This window comes from Cetorhinus maximus, chromosome 16, assembly GCF_964194155.1.
Source record: "Cetorhinus maximus chromosome 16, sCetMax3.hap1.1, whole genome shotgun sequence".
NCBI classification, from domain to species: domain Eukaryota; kingdom Metazoa; phylum Chordata; class Chondrichthyes; order Lamniformes; family Cetorhinidae; genus Cetorhinus; species Cetorhinus maximus.
The window spans coordinates 69,945,351-69,968,164 of record NC_135894.1 but is presented as its reverse complement, the minus strand read 5'-3'; the positions used below and the strand labels follow the sequence as shown (position 1 = coordinate 69,968,164).

At 41.1% G+C, this 22,814-nt stretch overlaps 1 protein-coding gene across 2 annotated transcripts in view; it reads right to left on the bottom strand.

The window, feature by feature from the left end:
* Positions 1-22,814, bottom strand: part of LOC144691675 (capZ-interacting protein) — a 61,477-nt gene that overhangs the window by 15,926 nt on the left and 22,737 nt on the right. Inside the window, exons 1-2 of one of the 2 annotated variants that reach the window (XM_078560005.1) lie at positions 8,165-8,288; positions 3,631-3,738 (exon numbers count right to left, since the gene is read on the bottom strand). In XM_078560005.1, coding sequence (XP_078416131.1) covers positions 3,631-3,711 — 81 coding nt within the window. In that variant the 5' untranslated portion in view covers positions 3,712-3,738; positions 8,165-8,288. Of the gene's footprint in view, positions 1-3,630; positions 3,739-8,164; positions 8,289-22,814 lie in introns of those variants that run through there. The other variant, XM_078560003.1, reaches the window with a different exon arrangement.

The window sequence follows — 22,814 nt, the reverse complement described above, 5'->3', positions numbered from 1 at the left end:
TCAGGTCCCCTCTCAACCTTCGCTGCTCCAAGGAAAACAACCCCAGCCTATCCAATCTTTCCTCATAGCTCAGACCCTCCAGCCCCGGCAGCATCCTGATAAATCTCCTCTGCACCCTTTTCAGTGCAATCACATCCTTCATATAATGTGGTGACCAGAACTGCATGCAGTACTCCAGTTGTAACCTAACCAGCGTTCTATACAGTTCTAGCATAACCTCCCTGTTCTTGTATTCTCTGCCTCGGCTAATAAAGGTAAGTATCCCACATGCCTTCTTAACCACTTTACCTACCTGCCCTGCTACCTTCAGGAATCTGTGGATATGCACACCAAGGTCCCTCTGATCTTCAGTGCTTTTCAGTACTTCACTCCTACCATTCATAGTGTAATCCCTTGCCTTGTTAACCCTCCCCAAGTGTATTACCTCACACTTTTCAGGATTGAATTCCATTCACCACTGCTCTGTCCACCTGACCAGCCCATTGATATCCTTCTGCAGTTTACGCCTATCCTCTTCACTATTTACCACCCTACCAATTTTCGTGTCATTCGCAAACTCCTTGATCATACCCCCCATAATTAAGTCTAAACCATTTATGCACACCACAAACAGTAAGGGGCTCCGGCACTGAGCCCTGCAGAACTCCACTGGAAAGAGACTTCTAGTCACAGAATCATCCCTTTACCATTAGCCTCTGCTTCCTGCCTCTCAGCCAATTTTGGATCCAATGTGCCACTTTGCCTTGGATCCCATGGGCACTTACTTTCTTGACCAGTCTGCCATGAGGGACCTTATCAAAAACCTTGCTAAAGTCCATGTAGACCACAAGAAATGCATTACCCTCATCAACACTCCTGGTTACCTCCTCAAAGAATTTGATCAAATTTGTCAAACATGACCTTCCCTTAGCAAATCCACGCTGACTATCCCTGATTAATCCGTGTCTCTCCAAGTGCAGATATACTCTCAGAATTTTTTCTAGTAACTTCCCCACCACTGAGATTAGACTGACTGGCCTGTAATTTCCTCGTCTATCCCTTCCTCCCTTTTTTAATAGTGGGACAATGTTAGCAGACCTCCAGTCCTCTGGCACTGCACCTGTGGCGAGAGAGGATTTGAAAATTACTGCCAGGGGCCCTAATATCTCTTCCCTTACCTCTCTCAACAGCCTGGGATACATCTCATCCAGGCCTGCGGGTTTATCCACTTTTAAGGATGCTAAACCCACTAGTACCTCCTCTCTCTCTATGTTAATTTCCTCTAATATTTCACAGTCCTCCATCCTGGCGTCTATACCTGCGTCGTCCTTTTCCATTGTGAAGACCGACACAAAGTATTCATTGAGGACTGTCCCGCGTCTTCTGAGCCCACACGCAAATTACCCCTATGGTCCTTAATTGGCCCTACTCTTTCCCTTGTTATTCTCTTGCTCTTTATATATTTTTTTAAAACCCCATTGGGTTTTCCTTAATTCTACCCACTAATACTTCCTCATGCACTCTCTTGGTTTTCCTAATTTCCTTTTTAAATTCTCCCCTGCACTTTTTATACTCCTCTAGGGACTCTGCCGTGTTGAGCTCTCAGTATCTGCCATAAGCTTCTCTTTTTTTCCTTAATCCTAACCTTTATGACCCTTGATATCCAGGGTTCTCCGGACTTGGTTTCCTACTTTGTCTTTACGGGAACATATTTGCCCTGTACTCTCACTATTTCCTCCTCAAAGGCCTCCCACCGCTCTGACACAATTTTATCAGCAAGTAACTGCTCCCAGTCCACTTGGGCCAAATCATATCTCATCTTAGTAAAATTAGCTTTTCCTCAGTTTAGAATTTTTATTCCCAGCCCAACCTTATCCTTTTCTATAACTATCTTAAATCTAACTGAATTATGGTCACTATCCCCAAAATGCTCCTCTATTGATACGCCTTCCACCTACCCAGGCTCATTTCCAAATATTAGGTCCAGAACTGACCTTGGGATATCCTGGCCTATGAGCTTGGTCTTTCACCTTGGTTTCACAGTGGGGACAAAAAGGAACAGTAACTATTGGCTAATATTTGTAAAGATTACAGAAAAAAAATCCTTCCCAGTAAAATGGAGCATGCATTATATTTCGTTTTCTTAAAAAAAAGTTTGCATAAACCATGTATGAAATCAATGGAATCTTAGAAATCTACAGCATGGATAGAGGTCATTCAGTCTATCCCATCTCTGCCGGCTGATAAATAACCATTCAGCCCAAACCCACTTCCCGGCCCTTGGCGTATAGCTTTGTTGGTTACGGCATTTCCAAGTACTTTTTAAATGTTGAGGGTTTCTGTGTCTACTATCCTTTTAGACAGTGAGTTCTAATTATTCCCCTCAAATACTTCCTAAACCACCTACCTCTTCTGCTAAATTTATCCCCTCTCATTACGGACCCCTCAACCAGAGGGAAATAGGGCCTTCCGATCCACTTTATCTAATCTCCTCATAATTTTATACTTTTCAATTAGGTCTCCCCTGAGCCTCCTTTGTTCTAAAGAAAACACCTTAGCCAATCCAATCTTTCACCATGACTAAAGTTCTCCATTTCAGGCAACATCCTTGTAAATCTAATCAGTGCCCTCTTTAGTGCAATCACATCTTTCCTATAGTGCGGTGACCAGAACTGCACGCAGTGCTCCTGCTGTGGCCTAACTAGTGTTTTATATAGTTCCAGCACAACCTGCCAGCTCTTGTATACTATGCTTCAGTTAATAAAGGCAAGTATTGTATATCTTCTTGAACAGCTTACCTATCCATCCAGTCACCTTCAGGGATTTGTAGACATGCACTTGAAGGTCCCTCTCTTCCTCTACACTTCTCAGTATCCTACCATTTATTGTGTATGTCCTTGCCTTGTTAGCCTTCTCCAAATAATAAAACTATTAGATGAAAGATAATCAAGATAGATGAAGAGATTGATTTAAAGCAGGAGGACATGAAGCGGAGAAACCATAAAGAGAGAGGCAGATGTAACAATAGGCAGTGAGAGACAGAACTAAATATAGAACACTGACATATATGGAGAATCTGGGAATGCAATCATGAAAGGGAAGAGCAAGAAGGGAAAATCCAAGATGGAGAGCATTTTATAAAAAAGGGAGGAGCAGCAAGAAAATATCCCAGATGCAGAATAATGAAACTGTCTATAAGTGACAGGTCTGGATGTCATTTAGAAGTAGTTAATTATTTGTCATATTTTTAAAAGATACAGATTTCTTAAGTAATGTAAAATTTAACATTCTATGACCTCAGAATAATGTCAACAGAAGTGTGAATACATAATGTCTGAGAGAAATTTGGGTGCTGTTAATTCATTTGTGAAAATAGGACAAGGAGTTTCATACGATTAAACATTTCTATGCTTCGTGTTATTACAGGTACAGTGACTCAGATCTGGCTAGCTGAAAACCAGATATGTCTGAAAACCAGACATTTTTATAAGCTGCCATGCATGCATTTTAATTCTTATTAAAAGGAATAAAATAACTTGCCGCCTTACCAGTTTTGAGGCACTGTACCTGTATTATAATGCCTGCTGTACATAGTTCTATCAAATAAAGCCACAGCAAATATTCTTCTTATAAAACGATCTGAACACTTACCTCATTCTTTTCCAAGGTGTTGCTTGGCTCTTGTCTGAATTTTGAAGCTAATGCAGCAACTGACATAGGCTTTTCTTCCATGGTTTGAATTGTATCTCCTGATCTCTCCTAAAATGGAAAAGGACAAAAATATAAATGAGGAAACTCACTTATCGACCATAACTTCTGGTCAGATTCTCTCTCTCTGTCTATTCAGGTACCATGCCATGAAAGGGTGTTGGCGACCATGGACTTCTGCGTTGGTCCATGGTTAAGCTTGGCAAGGTACTGCAGCGATTTTCTGTTGCCTTCTGTAGATGGCTGTCTGGAGACAGTATTATCACATCTATCAGAAAATCTGCACCACCTCAATCGCTGCATTCTTTACTCAGTGTAAAACAAGTGCAAGGCATCGTGCCCCTATGATGTTCCTTAACAGCAGTTTACCTACATTATTCCAATCCATTCTTGTGTCTTCAGACTATCAAATAAAAATCACTTAGAGTCCCAGATAAGAATTACAATATTGAGGTATTAAACCTTCATATCAATTGCCTGGTCTACATTTAAACTTGGGTTCAGGTTAACGGACTTGACTGCCATAAGATTTTTAAACAATAATTACTCTCAAGATGTAGGTGTCACTGGCAAGAGTGACTTTTGTTGCCTCTCCCTTGTCACCCTCGGAAGATGGTGGTGGGCCTTCTTCTTGAAGAACTACAGTCTTAAGTGATTTGAATGTATAGCAAAAGCATAGCAAACCATTGTTATATTACTGTGTCAACTTCAAAATACAAATTATAGGTTCATTAAAACAGTTAGAAAACACAAACAAGAAATTATAATTATAGGGCATATAATGGCCACCAATTTAAAGCTAGGCTACTCTTGGCCCGGACTGTTCTCCACAACAACCCCCTCTGTGGGGATCCACTTGTACCGTGTTGGAGGCTGATATGCCTCATTTCACTGGGCTTACTGGTCTCCAATCTGACATTCTCTCTCTCTGAGGCAGAGGAAGATCGCCAATAGTGGGACCCAGCAGTTGGGTCCCCACAGAGTTTGTGGCCATTCACTGGAGTCCTGGCAAGCAATTGGCCCCAAGCACATGAATTCTATATGGTATTTTTTTTATCCCCCATGGCTTTGTTCACATAAAGTGAGGATCAAGTAAATGTCCCTCAGAGTGCAGTTGTGACGCCTCAGGCATAGGTATGGTGAGCTGCAGCTTCTGGAGAGTATAAAAGGTCTGTCACTCGGTGGAAATGCGAAGCTGCAGGATGACCGAACATCAAAAAAAAATGTCTAAGTAACGAGTGCTCAACATAAAAATTTATCAATTTATTGATTTCCTAGCACATTGCTTCTTTATGATACTCAAGGCATACTTGCTACAATTTGTAGAATATTGGTACGCAAGACAAAAAGGAAACATTTGAGCCCAGGAAGAACTTCAAAGAAGAACTAGAAGGTTGATCTTAGCACCAAAAAGATTAAGGAATACAGGTAGATTAGAGAAACTCTTTCGTCATGAAACAAATAAATTTAGGTGAAGCCTAAAAAATATTAAATAAGATAGGTTTAAGCCTGCAGCATTACTTCAAGGTAAAGGAAGGCCATAGGATAAAGGGCATAGACCCGGGGGGGGAAAATCCAGTGCTGCTGTTAGGAAAATATTCTTTAGGGGGTTAGTCAATACTTGGAATAGGTTTCAGGAATAGTGGTGGAGAGAAAAACCTTATAACAGGGTTGTGAAACTTACAAAGGCTCAGAAGCCAGAAAAATAAATCGTACCAAAGAGTCAAAGATCTAAAACAAAGGAAGGGCAGTATTATGAAATGACACCACCCGTGTAAGCTTCCTAATTCTAATGGATATGTTGAGGACAGGGTCTAAATAGAACCGAGACCCTTACACCCTTTCCCTTACTGTCCACAATCAGCATGTTTTTTGAAAAGGAAGGTGTGCATGCATCTTAGCCCCCGAAATGTGTGGTCAATTTAAGTAACAGCAGAAATCTATTGTGTGTTTAAATAGAGGATTATTTTTTCATGCATTGACTCCATTAGTCTAAATGCTCCAACCCTCATGCACACACAGATGTGCGCACACACATGCATGCACAAAGATACAGTTCAAGAGAATAGCGCACTTTCACAATTCAAGGGAATAGCGCACTTTTACAAGTTGTAAACAAAATAATAGCTAATAGTTCATGTGTTTGGCTCATTGTATGAAAAGCAGCCATTGTGGACCTGGCCAGTTGGTATTTTCACTCCAAAAGGGTAGTTTATGTGCTTTCAATATCTGTAGTCATATATCAGGGTGTATTGTAAGGTTCCCTCAAAGAGATGGATGTTTAGCAGGTCGCAAAGTTAGTCACATGTAGTTTCTTCTTACTAGGAGATCAAGTTTCTTTACAGGTGAGCTTAGAAAAGGGATCAAGCTGGGAAATGTTTTAGATGCAATAGTCTCTGGGTTTAAAAAGGTTTTGGTCTACTGCCTTTTCTGCTGCTGATGTCCTGCAGCTGGTGCTGTGTAGACTGACTGACTAGTTTCCCTCTGGTTCTTGGAATAGTAAAGGACTTAGTATCAGGAGCTAATTTCTGCCACATGATAGCAAGTTTCAGTGTCAATTATTGTCTACATAATGGGTTGCAGCCAGGGTGATTGATACACAATGAAAATGATTGGTAACCCATCAACATACCAGCTACGATTAGCTCACTGGAAAACTTTATTTGACATTCCATCCTCATGACTCCGACATGTCTGGTAGCCATTGATTGTCAATCAGGGCGGGGGAGGGGGGAGTGCCGGTGAACCTTTCAGAGTGGATGTAGGGGACTGCTGAACCTGTGAGAGCGGCATGAGGCGAGACGGGGAAAACTGTCAGATCAGGCAGCCAGGAGCAATGCAAATGTGCAGATGCGTTGGTCATTAGTAGCTATCAGCAATCTCAGGACTGTTCACCAAATGCAGCTCAGAGGCAAAATCACGTTGAAAAGTAAATGTTTTATTTTGGGTTTTGCAAGCATGGTCTAGTTTGTACTTTGCGGATTACAAACAACTGAAGGAACATGCTATTTGATTCATCAGCCAATCGTTGGGAGGTATGGCTTACATATCACTTGCATAACAACTGCACAGTAGCAGCATGAAATGGCTTGCTTAACCTGTTGTTCAGTCTACCTCACTCCCTTTTCTTGACATGCTAGTTGAGAAATCCACTACAGTCTATCGCAAACGTACCTTCACTGGTCAATATATGTGTTGGGATTCGTATGGCTCCATGCACTATAAAATTGGCTGTATCAGCAAACCTGTAAACAGGACCCAAGCCATTTGCTCACCTTGCAAGCCTGATGCAGGAATAGAGCACATCAAAGCTATCCTGTGGTGGGAATCCTGATCAGGCCATTGCTCACAGTGTATCACACAAACTTGCCAATGGCCCAATGGCTGCCGCTTTCAGAGCTGAAAAGTGGCCAGTCTACTTCAAATTGTCCCAAAAATTTGAACAACAGGTTAAGAAAGCTGTTTCACACTTTTGCTATGCAGTGCTATGGGAGTGGTATTTTCCACTAACTGGATGCTGCCGTCAGTCCAAAAAGACACTCTGCCTACTACACAATTGAACAACGCTGTGTATGAACTTCACTGCTGGCATAATGGCAGATACGTAGGCCATACATCCCCAAAAATTGGCTGATCGAATCAAACAACATGTTCCTTCAGATGTTTGTAATAGGCCGAGTACAGACCATACTCAACCAGATGGCGCTTGCACAGTTCCACAATATTCTGTTCTTTATTCACGCAGAGTAGGTCAGGAGTCCTATCTGACAATAACTTTTACCTTTAAGTTTCACCTTTATGAATCCTCTCCCCCTCAGATATGAGTCCTGATGCTGTAGATTTCCAAAGTTCCTTTTTAACTGACCAAAGCAAAGTGTCTACTGTGAGATGTGATTCCACCATTGGGCAGCACTTTCTGAACAATCCTGAGTGTGCTAACAGCTGCATGAATAATCAATTTAAGATATTCAGCCGAGCTCGTAACATGGCTCATTTACACTCGTTAGAAATGACATACATTCATATGCAGGGACCTGTTCTCTGCAAACAAAAGGATTATGTTTAAACCTTGCGTCTCTTTTGTATTACTGGGAGCTTGAGAAGCCTATAGTCAATTGACTGTTGGCATCTGGAGAAACATGCTGTTTGATTCTTTCTCCATGGCAGTGCCTTAGCCAAAGTCAACTTGCCAGCCTATGGTATAAATTGTGGTGACCATTTGAAATTTGGCATCTTTGTGGTCATCTTGAGTGCAAGACAAAAAGCTTCGCAACATGTCTCTCTTTGCAGCAATATTCAGTTGCATACTACCAAAAATTTCAAATAGTCAATACAACAAAGATACATCTCACATAACCACAAGCATTTGCACCCCTTCCCACACAAATGTGGCACTCTATAGCCACATAGTTCCACAATATACCGTTCTTTACTTATACAGAGTGGGTCAGGAGTCCTATCTGACAACAGCTTTTACCTTCAAGTTTCATGTGTATGATTATTATCAGCAAAGCATTCTTCTTTAATCCTCTCCCCCCTCAGGCCATGACAGTCCTGATGCTGTATCTTTCCAAAGTTCCTTTTTAACCAACCAATTAGTTACATATACCATGGTTCATGGTTTAGCCACTCTGGGAAAACACCCAGCTCTTTCGCAATTCCAAACTATTCACACAACTTTCCAGGTTTTAGACCTTTCAGTAAACTCTTGGAGGTACTTTGTGAGTTCCTGTCTCCTTTTCTGCCAAACAGAAACAACTGACCTCTTCCTGAGTGATTTGCTTCCTCTCCTTACACGAATTCTCTGTGTTCCTCCTTCTGTCTCTGTCTGCTTTCTCTCTATCTGCATCTGTGCACTGATCACCTTCACCCTCCAGCTCCTCTGCTTCTACCTGTTCCTTTGTGTTTGGTTAGCAACATGGCTTCTTTCTTAACTTCCTTCCTGTTGGCACTGTTTCCAGGTCAAGGTTATCAGGTCACATGGACCAATATTTCCTATCCCAGAGAACTACAATTGATTCCTTTACAATTAATGCAAACTCTTAAAATCCTTTTCAAAAACTCTTAAAGGAAATTACAGATTCCATGGACCTTTTAAATAAATTACAATTTTTCCTTATTGTACTGCTTCTGGGTCAAAGGTAATCACAGTGATATATTAGCATGGATAGAGGATTGGCTAACCAACAGGAAAGAGAATCAGGATAAATGGATCATGTTGTCAAACTGCAATGAGTGAAATGCCACAGGGATCAGTGCTGGGGCTTCAACTATTTACAATCTGTATTTATGACTTGCATGAAGGCACTGACTGCATTGTAAATTTGCTGATGATACAAAGATAGGTTGGAAAGAAAGTTGTGAAGATGACCCAGAGTTTTGTGTTCAGTTTTGGTCTCCTAAAAAGACATATATATGCATTGGAAACAGTTCAAAGAAGATTCGCAAAAGTGTTATAACTAAACTCGCAGAAATTGAATTGTGCTGACCAGGACCTATTTACTGCTTATCACTAGTTGCCTTGTATAGTTGGTGGGCCGCGTTCTTAAATCACTGAAATTCTCATGGTGATGAAGCTCCCATGACAGTATTTGATAGAGAATTCCAGGATTTTGACTCAGCAGCAATGATGGAACGGTGAGCAGTATGTGCCCGAGTCAAGATGGTGGCCTCAAACATTGCTGTTCTTGCCCTCCTCAGTGATAAAGTTAAGAGGGGGTGTTAAATGGAACTTGGCGTGTTGGTGCTTCAGTGCATCCTATAAATAGTACAAACTGTAACCACAATGGTGGAGGGGGCAGATGCCAAGTCCAGTGCCAATGATACCAATCAGGCAGATCCCTTTGTTTTGTGTGGAGTTAAGGCCTGGCTTAAGGAGGGGCAAAATGGCAGCTCAACATCCCTGGATATAGAGTTTTCAAGCAGGATAGGGAGGGGGATAAAAAAGGTGGGGTGTAGCATTATTGGTTAAAGAATCAATCACAGCTGTGAGGAGGGATGACATACTAAATGAAGCATCAAATGAGGCCATATGAGGGTTGAGCTCAGAAATAAAAAAGTGTCAGCCACACTACTAGGAATATACTATAGACCCCCAAATAGTGGAAGGGGGTTAGAAGAGCAAATATGTGGACAGATTTCCGAGCGCAAAAACAAAAGGGCAATAATCTTTGGGAATTTCAACTACCCTAATAACAATTGGGATATGCACAGTGTGAAGGGCACAGAGGGTGCAAAATTCTTGAACTGCATTCAAGAGAACCTTTTAGCCAGCACATAACAAGCCCAATGAGAGGGGGCACAATTCTAAATTTAGTCTTAGGGAATGAAACTGGGCAAGTGGATGAAGTAGCAGTGGTGGACCATTTTGGAGAAAGTGACAGTAATATAGTTAGATTTAGCATAATTATGGAAAAGAGCAAAAATACAACAGGAGTAAAATTTCCATACTGGGGAAAAACCCCAAATTTTACAAAGCTGAGAGGTGAGCTGGTGACAGTGGACTGGATACAGCTATTAGAAGGAAAAATTGTGTCAAATCAGTGCGAGGCATTCAAAGGCGAGATTCTACGAGCACAGTGTGGACATGACCCCACAACGAAAAAGGGTGTTACTGCCAAGTCTAGAGCCCACTAGTTATCCAGAAGCATACAGGCCAGGATAATGCAGAAAAATAAAGCTTATGACAGTCGCAAAAGACTTAGTACTGTAGAAAGCCTAGAGGATCATAGAAAGTACAAGGGTGATGTAAAAAAGTAAATTAGGGAAGCAAAGAGAGGATACGAAAAAACATTGACAGATAAAATCAAAGAAAATCCTAAGATGTTTTACCGGTACATTAAGAGCAAGAGAATAACTAAGGAAAAGGTAGGGTCTATCAGAGATGTACATGATAATTTGTGGGTTGATGTAGAAGATGTGAGCAGGGAGGCTTTGAGGGGTTATGGGGTGAACAACTCATTGCAGAGTATCAACTCTCTTTCCAGCATTTGTATCCATGCTATTGATATAATTGGTGTAGTTAACCCTCTCATTACTAGTGACCCTCAAGATGATGATGATTGAGAATTTGAGTTGAAGGTGGCACCTTTTAAAAGCAGAAGAAGGTGGGCTTTTTATGGTGGAGATGATCATTACCAGGCACTTAGGTGGCATGAACGAATGTCAGTCCCAGCCTGGTTATTGTCCATATTCTGCTGCACTCTGTCATGGGCTATTTTTCATCAGAGGAATCATGCTTGGAGCTGAACAATATGGAATCATCAGAAATCTGCCCTACTTTACCTTATGATGGATGGGAGGCCATTGATGAAGCAGCAAAAGATGATGAGACCAAGAATGTCTCCCTGAGGAACTCCTGCAGTAATGTGCTGGGACTGTAATTACTGCGCTTTGCCAACCATCACTATCCTTTTGGCTATTAGGGGAAAGCCCTTGAATCACTATTTTGCAATGATTCCCTAGTGCCTTATTCTGTTAACATTACTCTGATTCAAAGACATTTACTCTCACCTCTTATCTGGTATTCAGCTCTAATGCCATGTTTTAATTAAAGTGATGGCAACGCCTGCAGCTGAGGGGTTCTCACAGAACCCAAGCTGAGTATCAGTGAGTAAATTATGGGTGGGTATCTGTTATTTGATACCACTATTTATGGCTCTTTACGTCACTTTTCCAATAACCATGGAGGGGGAAGAATTAGCCAGGTTAGATTTGGCCATGTTAGATTAGCAATTTTAATGTTGGTTGGAACCAGTATCACAGCTTCACTGGAGCAAGTTTGGTTGGGAAGGCCCTAGAAGTTTTGCCCGAGTCATCAGCATTACTCTCACATTTGACAGTCTATTTCTTTTGAAACATTGCTCATGGAAACTATGTCAACTGTAATGAAAACACTTTGGTCAAATATTTATAAATCTAATTTTAATGAGGGCTGGGAAACACACATTTGCAATGAGTTACCACCGTGTCCCTCCAATCATGGAATGCAAACTCAAATCCAGTTTAAGCTGACAGCAAATTTCTTTCTATGCTGATTTTAGTGCTACCCTAGACCCGAGTGGATATGGGTCCCAGTTCAAAATTATCCAGAATTTTGTGACTTTAAATTACATACAAAGATAGCATAAGGACAGCTAATTTGCAGAAATGGAGAAATGTACATACCTCCATTTGTCAGAAGCATGTTGATGGGGCACCACATTGGAATTACCAGTGAGCTAGGCTCCACAAAGGAAAAGTGTATTAATTCCCATGAGTGGTCTCCTTCATTATATTCATCACAAAACACAGAACAAAAATTCTGAAAAGTTCATTATAACTATGGTAATCATTGCCCAGAATTTTCAGCAGTGTAACACTGTTCACTAGACATCCTTATAGTACAAGGGAAATCTCAAAGTTAATCTGTAACTGGATGAGCAGAGGGAACAATAGTTGTTGGTATTCATTTCAGTCGGTTTGCCTGCTATTTATTTTTTTTGGCAGCCAACACCCAATTCTAGTTACACCCTCACCTGATGCATCCTGTGCACACCCCTGTCTCTGAGTATATTTTTCTATTCATGTGTTGGGTATATATAGATTAATTTGGGTTTAAATATATATCCAGCTGTCAGTGCACTGCTGGGAGTTTTAGGTTCACACGACCTGCTGATAAGGTGCTCAGCCAGTAAGTGCTGCCTGCTTGCATGGCTGGATTATCTTTGCAATTCACGGGCAGTAGCACCAGTGATATTTTTAAATGACCCCTATTAAACTGAGTTTTAAACATAGCCATCTGTATTGCCTCTCACAATCATCTTTGAAGTTCAAACGAAAAACAATGACAGGAAGCCTGGCCTCAATGATGAGAAATTGCTAGAAATGCCATCATCAGCACTAAGGCAAAGAAACTTAACCCTTTCAAGAACTTACAGTTGGATTGCTGTACTCTATTTTCTGAATGCACAAGTGCCATTTTGGAAAAATGGTTCTCTAATTGTAACATTTCTTCAATCTTCTAAGGGTTCAACTGTTAATATTACAAGTAGTTTGCTAATTGGGTGAAGACTGTTAAAGTACAATAAAATTAAAATACAAGGGGTTATTTTGGATATCGACAAGGTAGAAGATGTGGTATTCCATTAGTCACCTGATATTCAGTTTCATTGACTTCAATAGAATTGAATAATGAGCATGTTGTACAAGGAGTTAGACATGGGCTAACCTTTGAAGGATATCTCCTAGGTGATGTCAGACACCCAATAGCTCTGCTGAATTTAACCTGTTAACAGAAGAATATTAGCTCCTTCGTTCGAGTAATTACACTTGAAAGAGTTGTGAGACTTACTGACCACTTTAACCACAGTGCAGTATATGTGAAGGATTTATTGTTTATCCTTTAACACTTAATAGCCACACAATGTGTTAGTGTTCACAGTACAGGAGCAATAAAAGGACAGCTATTAGTGTAAAAGCTAAATACTGCAGATGCTGGAAATCTGAAACAAAAACAAAAACAAAAATTGCTGGAAAAACTCAGGTCTGGCCGTATCTGTGGAGAGAAAGACAGAGTTAACATTTCGAGTCCATATGACTCTTCTTCGGATGACTCTTCTATTAGTGTATTACCTTGCCTGTCTTTATCAGGTCACTGATCTGCAATCGTCAGTTATCTGATTAGCTGCCTGTGCCACTTACCTACTCACCTGCTGCTCCCCTAGCCTATTACTTCAATTTTCAACCTTTTTTTTTCCTTTTTAAAGACTTCACTCCTGATGTCCAAGCCCCACCATTTCAGTTTTTGTGTTACATGGCAGTTGTGGTACTAAAATACCAAAGGATAGGCAAATGAGTTAGCTCCACTATTTACTGCAGGATCAACACTAGAGATGATCAGTGGATAGAATAAAAACAAAAAACTACTGCGGATGCTGGAAATCCAAAACAAAAACAAAAACAAAAACAGAATTACCTGGAAAAACTCAGCAGGTCTGGCAGCATCGGTGGAGAAGAGAAGAGAAGAGTTGACGTTTCGAGTCCAATGACCCTTCACCGATGCTGCCAGACCTGCTGAGTTTTTCCAGGTAATTCTGTTTTTGTTTTTGTAGTGGATAGAATGCCCACTGTTGACACAAAGCAATTACTAGACCAGTATATCTTGATCCTGGCCAAATTTCTGATCCTTTCAATGCACTCCTGCCACAATTATAGCTTGAAAGGGCTTCAGATTTTCATACCCAGACATACAAGTCGCAAAAGCACTGAAACAAAATTATCAAAAAAACTTGTGTGGACGAAATACTCCAAGGGCCCCCAAGAGAGTTAATCTCATCGTTGATGTACAACTTTTACAATGGCCACTATACCACAGTTTATATCCCATTTTGTAAGCAGGATATCCTGGAGCTACACCTGAGTCTACTATAACTTCAAATGGCATGTGCCTTCTGTTTTCAGATATCTTCTGTTTCCAAACATAACACCATCTCTAGTCATCCCTGCTTTTTAACTTGTGTGGGCACAAGTATTATTTGTTCCAATGTAAGTGGTATTTCTATCTTTGTGTCCAAGGAAATATTTGGGACATGATGTTATTTATGGATTTTGAATGTGTTGAGAGTTTCCATTTACAAGAGTACTCTGTTAGATAAAAACCACAATAAAAGCATAAACTTTACTTCTATGTTTTACACATCTCTGTTTATGATTCTATGTCATACAGATGAACAGGTTTCTTCTCTACTTTCTAAACGTATTAAAGGTGTACAGTATTTGGGATAAATTTTTGAACCTCTTCCTTTGAGAGACAGGAGAATTCTCATCAGAATGTTACCAACTAAAAGCTAGTTTAACATCAAGAGCATCTGGCTTTCCTGCCTGGGAGTAACTGTATAATTAGATTCTATCTATCCTTGTGCTTAAATATAGTGCCAGAACAACTGGGATAAGAGCCCATAAAAGCTATCCACCTGTTGTCTCCAAGTCCAGTCCTTATTAGCTCAGATACAAACACTTCTGAAACCTCCAATGACCTCTATCCCATATCAGTGAAAATATGGAGGGAATTCTGTCCATGATCCCACCCAAAATCAAGCAGGATTGTAGCAGAGAATACCAAAGAGTCAGGCAGTGAGACTTATCACCATCTCACCATTTCAAACTGGGCTTGTAATGAGTCCCAACCCAGGGCTGGGATAAATATGAAGGGTTGGACATGACCTTCTGGAAGTCTGGTCTCAAGAAGGAGTATAACCCCTCCCAATGCTATGTAACTATCAGATTGACAGGACAGTGGGGAGGGGAGTTGGGGTAAATGGAAGATCCTCCACATTAAGGAGGAGTTCCATTATCAAGACTTCAGTTGTGCCTCTATATCCCAATTTCCTTGGTGTAGGCTAATTACACATGCAAGCCAGAAAGGAAGACAGTCAATGTGAATGAGAAAATCTGTGGTAGTCTTACACTGGGAAAGCTGCAGCAACATCAGAAGACATGACAATGGGCCTTAAAGGAGAAAAAGCTCAAAAGTTGAAGGATGGGGTATAGGAAGGAAAGGTCCCCCACTGAACGCTTCAGCCAAAATAGAGCAAATCTCTGGGGCCAACTGAAGGGTAAAAAAGCCACTACAATAGCAAATTCCTGGCCTATCCTGCACAAAGAAGGAAAATCCAACAGGGAACTGGACTCCATCCCCAGAACTATTCACATGGAGTCAGCAGGGAAGGCACAGCCAGCGACAGCTTTGGTTGGGATAGGAAGAGGGAAATCTTGATTGGGCAGTGATAGCCTCACCAGCCAAATACTCAGTCACAATCGTACCTAAATCAGGAGAATTGCCCCTATTGACGTAATTTCTCTCTATCTCATCATCCCCTTCCCAGTGCAAGAGTGGGCCAGTTTATCCTGATAAGATGTTTCAGAAGAATGAGAATAACGCTACTTCATGGCATCTTAAACACTGTTTCAGTTATTCTATTTGACTGCCAAGTTAATATTCCTCAAATCACTCCAATAGGTTTCTGTTGAACATTTGTTTCACTGGATTAGAATTCCAAAAATTGAGTCAGTGAACAATCTTTTGCAGCAACTCAGAAATTGCAACAAATTCCTCCTGAAGAAACCCTACTGTTTTTTTTAAATATAAAAATCACCATGGGTGGAATTTTCCATGCCCGCTGGCACCAGGCGTGTTTGATGGCGGACAATATGGCAAGGAGACCAAAAACCGGTTTCACGACGTTATGAAACCACTTTGCAATCATCCGCTCTGCCCATCAATGGCATGATTTCATGTTGACATTTTTCACAACAGCATAAAAAAGGTGTGCACTTGGCGGGCTGCACTTCACTTGGGACTTTGAGGTTTGTTTGCCTACTGTGCTTCAGGCAGCACACATGGTCATCAGCTCCAGGCTTCGCAGACAGCACCACATCATTTTTAGGGCGGCTCCTGGGCGGGTCTCTACCTACCAGATCAGCCATAAGGCGGGAGTGGTTTCTCAACGACTGCAGGGCTAATGCTTGCTGAGGGAAGGGGGAGAAGTGGCCTCAGACAAGGGAAGATGCTGCAGGATGAGAGCTGTATCGGGGAAGGAGGGTATCCCAGGGTGTGTGGGAATACAAAACAAAAACAGAATTACCTGGAAAAACTCAGCAGGTCTGGCAGCATCGGCGGAGAAGAAAAGAGTTGACATTTTGAGTCCTCATGACCCTACCGCAGAAGTTCTCAGAATCACGGCAGCCCTCCACAGCATCCAAAAGGCGCTGGGGGGACGTGTCATTAAACCGGGTGGGGAGGGCTGCAGTTTTCTTGCCTTTCAGGATCATGTCTTCTGTGCAACAGTCCTGGGCTGGGAGCACAGAGATGTGCGCACGGCTGCACGTTAAATATGGCACCAAGCATGAGGAGGCAGCGAGGCGATGGCGTGGCGGGTGAATTGGAGCCCGACCAACCGTTGTAACGGCGTGTAGGCTGGGAATGCATGATTAATGAGGCGGGATTGGGACAATACGGCGTTAAAAGCCGCCATTGTGGCCGGCGGGTAAAATGTTCTTTTTCCCACCTGCTCCCACACTTAGTGCAAAACTGGGACGATTCCGCCCTATTTGTACATCAGAAGTTAACTGAAAAATTTTACAATGGGCAAATACTATACAATTTTCATTAAAAAAAGATGGGGTGTCAGAACATCATAGAGAAAAAGAATATTGCACAGTTCATCAGGCAGAGTGATTTAAAATAAAGAAATTCCTCAGGCTTTGGTGAAACATTAAAAAGTAGCCACCGCCTTTGTGGTAAACCACAGAATAGAGACACCTCATAGCATGTGGAGATTGTAGAATAAAAAATTACTGGTTATGTTTGCATTTTGAAACATTTTTACCAGAAATATAGTAAACAGTGAGGAAGATACTAACTGACTTCTGGAGGACAGACTAGTGAAATGAGCAGACACGTGGCAGATGAAATTCAACACAGAAATGTGAAGTGATGCATTTTGGTGGGGAGAATGGGGAGAGGCGATATAAACTAAATGGCACAACATGAAAAGGGATGCAAGTGCACAAATCTTCAAAAACGTGCCGGAAGCTATTAAGAAATCGGAGCAGGAGTAGATAATATCGCCCATTGAGCCTGCTCTGCCATTCAATATGATCACGGCTGATCTTGGGCCTCAACTTCATTTTCCCACACACTCCCCATATCCCTTAATTCCCCGAGACACAAAAAATCTGCCTATTCCAGATTTAAAGGTATTCAGCGATGGAATATCCACAACCCTCTGGGGTAGAGAATTCCAAAAGATTTGCAACACTTTGAGTGATGTACTTTTTCTTCATCTCAGTCACAAATAATTGGCCCCTTATCCTGAGACTGTGCTATCCCTGTGTTTTTGTTTCCATTGGTGGCGGAACTTACCTCTCAGTGTCCACCCTATCAAGCCCCTTCTGAATTCTGTAGGTTGCAACAAGGTCACCTCTCAGTCTTCTAAATTCCAGAGAATATAAACCTAATTTACTCAGCCTTTCATCATAGGACAACCCCCTTATCCCAGGTACCAATTTAGTGAACCTTCACTGTACCATCTCCAATGCAAGTATATCCTTAAATGTGGAGATCGAACCTTCACACAGTACTCCAGATGTGGTCTCACCAAAACTCTATACAAATGTAGGAAGACTTCTTTATTCTTGTACTCCAAACCCCTTGCAATAAAGGCCAATTTGCCTTCCTAATTGCTTGCTACATCTACAGGCTATGTTTCTGCGTTCCTTATACGAGCACATCCTAGTCTCTTGGAACATCAACGCTTACAAGTTTCTCACCTTTTAAAAAAAAATTCTGCTTTTTTATTCTTACGACCAAAGTGAATAACTTCTCTATATTATACTCCATCTGCCATCTTGTTGCCCAATCACCTAACCTGTCTGTAACTCTTTGCTCTCTGTGTCCTCCCCCAGAGCTACTGTTCCCACCCAAAAGCATTATGGGGATCCTTGATTTTAATTAATGCAGGCAGAGAGTACAAAAGGAAAGGAAGTTGTCCTAAACCAATATACATCACTGGTGAAGCCCGAGCTGGAGTATTGTGGCCAATTCTGGACACTGCAATTTAGGAAGGATGTCACAGCCTTAGAGAGGGTGCTGAGGAAATTTACTAGAATTTACTAACCCCAAATGCAAGACTTCAGTTGCGTGTAGAGGCTAGAAAAGCTGGAGCTGTGTTCCTCAGGGCAGAGAAGGTTAAGGGGAGATTTAATAGAGGTTATCAAATGCAAGAAGGATTTTGATAGAGTAAATAAGAAGAAACAGTTTCTACGTTCTCGCGTTGGGTGTGCAGTCAGGAGAATTCCTGGTTCTGCAAACCCAATCCTGAAAAAGTGCCCCAGAAGTTCAGATTTCATTTTGGGGGCCAGGTTTTATGAGATTCATGCCCACCATCCCCATAAAGTGTTTGTAGGCAGCCACTGTAGCTGTCGGGTACAGAAGCAGGCTGGGCAAAAGGCCTGCCTGAGTGCTCTAGTACTTTCTCCCAGCTGAGAAGAAAAGGAGGAAACAAATAATATCCCTCCAGCATTCACCCATCATCCGCTGCATGCCCCCTCCATGCTAACCTCATGTCATCTCTTTCCCCCACCCACCCATGGCCCCTCACACCCTCCATGCCAACCTATTCCCCTCCACCCACCCTAATGACCCTTTATAGCCCTTATGCCAACTTAGTGCCAACTTATGCCAACCCATGCCCCCCACCCACCCCCCTTTTCCCTTATACCCTCCAAGCCAACTGACCCAGTAACCACCATGGGCAGTCCTCAGGACCCACACTGAGATTAAAGTGTCTTTTGACGAATTTACTGTGAGAAAAGCCCTCATTGATAAAAATCCATTCACTACATTTAACATCCTTTAGTTCCTTATAAGAACAAGCATTTGTATTCATGTTCCACTTCAAAGATCTTATAAGCACTTGAAGCTGTCAAACAAACCATGAATTGACAAGCACCCCTCTGTGATAATAACAGGTTGTAAAATCAGTCATGCAGCTTTAATACTCTCTCAGGCTTATGTCAACAGGCCAAGTGAAATAAAAGCACTTTTTTTTCAACACTGCAGACAGCGTTTTCAAGTATTTAAATTGCAGGAGATTTAAATGCCTTGACAGCTCCCTTTGACAGGTCCAATGAGTTTATCGACTTTTATAGGCACATTCATGTCTAATTTTAACAATGCCAAAAGGCACTTGACATCTCCAACAGGTGTTCCAGGTCCATATCCAAAAAGGCACCCTACCCCTCCCAAAGGGTACCCTACCTCACCAAAGAGGTGTAAATTTACACCTCCTACCAGGTCTAATGTGCACAAGTCATATTTCCCACTCCTTCCAAAAATCAGATCAAACTGAAGGTAGCTGCACTTTAACATGTGCAGCTGCCTCCGTGAACCATGGATGTCCAAAGTTTGACCTGTGAAAATGGTGGGGGCCAGGTTCGGGGATGGGACTTCTGGATTCGAGCCTCCGGCGCCATTTTCATAAAGACAGAGAGCCTCTTTATCTGCTGAAAGTTCAGGCCCATGTTTTTCCTGGCTTTCTGGTACAGCAATCCAATTAATTTCACACCCTTGCTCAGGCAGTGCAGTCAATATCACAACAACTCACTGTGTAAAAAATATTTCCTCCTGTTCTTTTGACAAACACCTTAAACCTGTGACCTCTGGTGTAGACAGGGTAGATAGGGAGAAACTGCAGTACAGTGAGTAAAATGATATGCCACCCCTAATGCAAACCCATAATCCCAAGTTGCTTCCATTGTCAAATATCCAAATATTTCATACAATGTATAATAAAATCGAGAAAAGAAGGCAATAGAGAAAGTTCATTTAAAAATCTGTAATGTTTATATCAATGCCTAGTGATGTCATGTGGACAGAATCATCAGTAGAGTTTTATTCTAATATATATCGCTTTCTTCACAAAAGAATCCATCATTTGTTTTCATAATGATCTTACTCCCAATCACTTTTTATACTTGTTTCTGTGCAAACTTTAATTGCATTCCTGGTCTTGAGAAGGCTGTAAACTGTCAATTATTTACTGTGACAAAAAGTGCTCATATGTGCATATAACATTGCTTAAAAATACAGCATTGATAAAAAGTTATATTACAAACATCAATGTAGGTCTATGAATTGCATACTTTGAAAGCAAAAATCAGATTGTAACATGGAGATAGTTAAGACAAATGAGTGATGATGACACAAATGATGTCAGTTTCCTGTCCTGACAATACAATAGTGGGACTTTGAACAGAATAATTCAATTTCTGTTCCTGTTTTTATATTTTATTTTGAAAAACTGATTTTTCTTTGTAAAAATCTTATTCAGTGTAAAACACTGTGTAAAAACAAAATGGGTAAGTGAAATTTGTTTCCCCACAGTACTGTTCAACATTGCTTAATGCCAAAGAAATAAAAGGGAAGTTTCAGTGTAGATAAAAAGAGAAGTTTTAAATTTCAGTTCACTGATGTCAAAAAAGGAACAACAGATTGAACTGGTAAAAACATATTTTATTTGATACTGTTGGGAGTCTATTATTTTTCCAATCATCCATGTTTAGAAAGGGGTCTAAAATATGTTTTCCCCACCTTTTACCTTCTAGAAAAATCCCACTGTCACACCCTATTGCTATGTTTCCTCCAACAGTCAGAAAGATAGAAATGTTTGGTCCATTTACAACCTCTGATTCTTGTGTCATTGATGAACAGAAGGTGAGCTCCAGAAAGTTGGTTCATGCAAGCACAAGCAGGTCAATCATTTCATTTGTAAAATCTGTGTCACTATAAACGCAATTTGTGTCAGTAATGGCACAAAAGTACAATCAGTAATTTCACAAAATGTATAACCCGACCCCTCAACTTTTTTTTGAAATTCATGAATCTTTCATTGGCTCCTTGTGAGAACAAAAAATGGAAATGTGGCTCCCCCATGCAAGAAGGTTGGACAAGCCTGATAAAAATACATAACAGAAGATATGCTTTATTCTTTCAAAGTAGTAACTCAAATACAGAAAGGAAACCAAGGCACAATGAACTTATAGTACAGCTGCTATTCCAAGTGTACTGACACCCAGGCCCTAAAACTATCCAGATCAAGGTCAATATGTGCTAATGCATACAGCAAAACTGGAGGCCTGGCTTCAACTGACGTCTTTAAAATCTTTGTTTGTGGAGTCCCGTTTACTGACATAAATCGAGGCATATGTATAATGAGTACATCAGGCATCTCAGTGGGATTCAAAGACTATTGAATGAAGAAGTCAGCTGTCCAAGGTGAACAGGGGCTCTCTGCTGGCAACCCATACTCAAAAAACTGATCCCATGTAGTTAATTTTCTTCTCATTAGGCTAACCATTACTGCTGTATTCCATATTTAGGTAGGTCAGTGAAATTATCTTAATGATGGTCTTTTTCCACAGCCACCACTGATGCAATTCCATGGTCAACTGACAAAAGGCATGTCTTTGATTTCAGTGCAAAGCATTCAGGTTTTCCTCTGCCTTAATCTGATGTAGTGAAGCACTCAACTAATGTTCCTATCTAGTGGCTGAGCTGAACAACTGACTAAACCTCCCCAATGATAGCAGATAAATCTGAATAGAAATCAAAACTAATTCATTCTCATAAGTTTATCATTATGGTCCAAGTAACAACAGACTGTGCATCACTTTTGAAGAACTTTGAGATGTGCTTTAGCTTCCTGCATGGATACTTGATAGTCACAGTATTAATAAGCCTCCTACAGAACAAAAAACATTTTTCCCCCCAAAAAAGTCAATATATATTTTTTAAATCCTCAGAATTTTATCAAGTACATGGATAAAACTGGGTTTGACAATAGCAGTTTTATAACGTAATATAGTTCTACTTGCTTTTCTCCTCACATGTCAGCCATGGCTCAGTTGGCAGTTCTCTTGCCTCTGAATCACAAGGTTCTGGGTTCAAGACCCGCTCCCGGGTTTGAGCACAAAAATCAAAGCTGACACTCCAGTGCAATACTGAGGGAGCACTGCACTGTCAGAGGTGCTGCCTTTCAGGTGAGACAATAAACCAAAGCCCCATCTGCCCACTCAGGTGGGTGCAAGATCCCATGGCACTTTTTCAAAGAAGAGCAGAGAAGTTATCCCTGGTGTCCTGGCTAATATCTATCCCTCAATCAACATCACAAAAAACAGATTATCTGGTCATTGTTACATTGCTGTTTGTGGGACTTTGTTGAGTACAATTTGGCTGTCATGTTTCCTACATTATAACAGTGACCACACTTCAAAATTAAAGCACTTTGAGATGTCCAGTGGTCATGAAAAGATCTATACAAGATGCAAATCTTTCTTTCATTTTCTACAGTAGATTAGTACACAATACAATTTTTCTGCTATTGATTTTGTGACACAGCTCTAGCAAGGTGAATTCAATAGGTGTTCATTTAGATGCTGAAGTTATATACTTAAACTTCAAATGAACCCCTACCCTTGAAGTCAGCTACATGCAATCAAGCATCAGTGTAGTGACCTCTTTAGCTTACACACACAGCTGTACTGTTTTGCAAGTGCAATAGAATCCAACCAAGGGTCGAGTGAAGCTA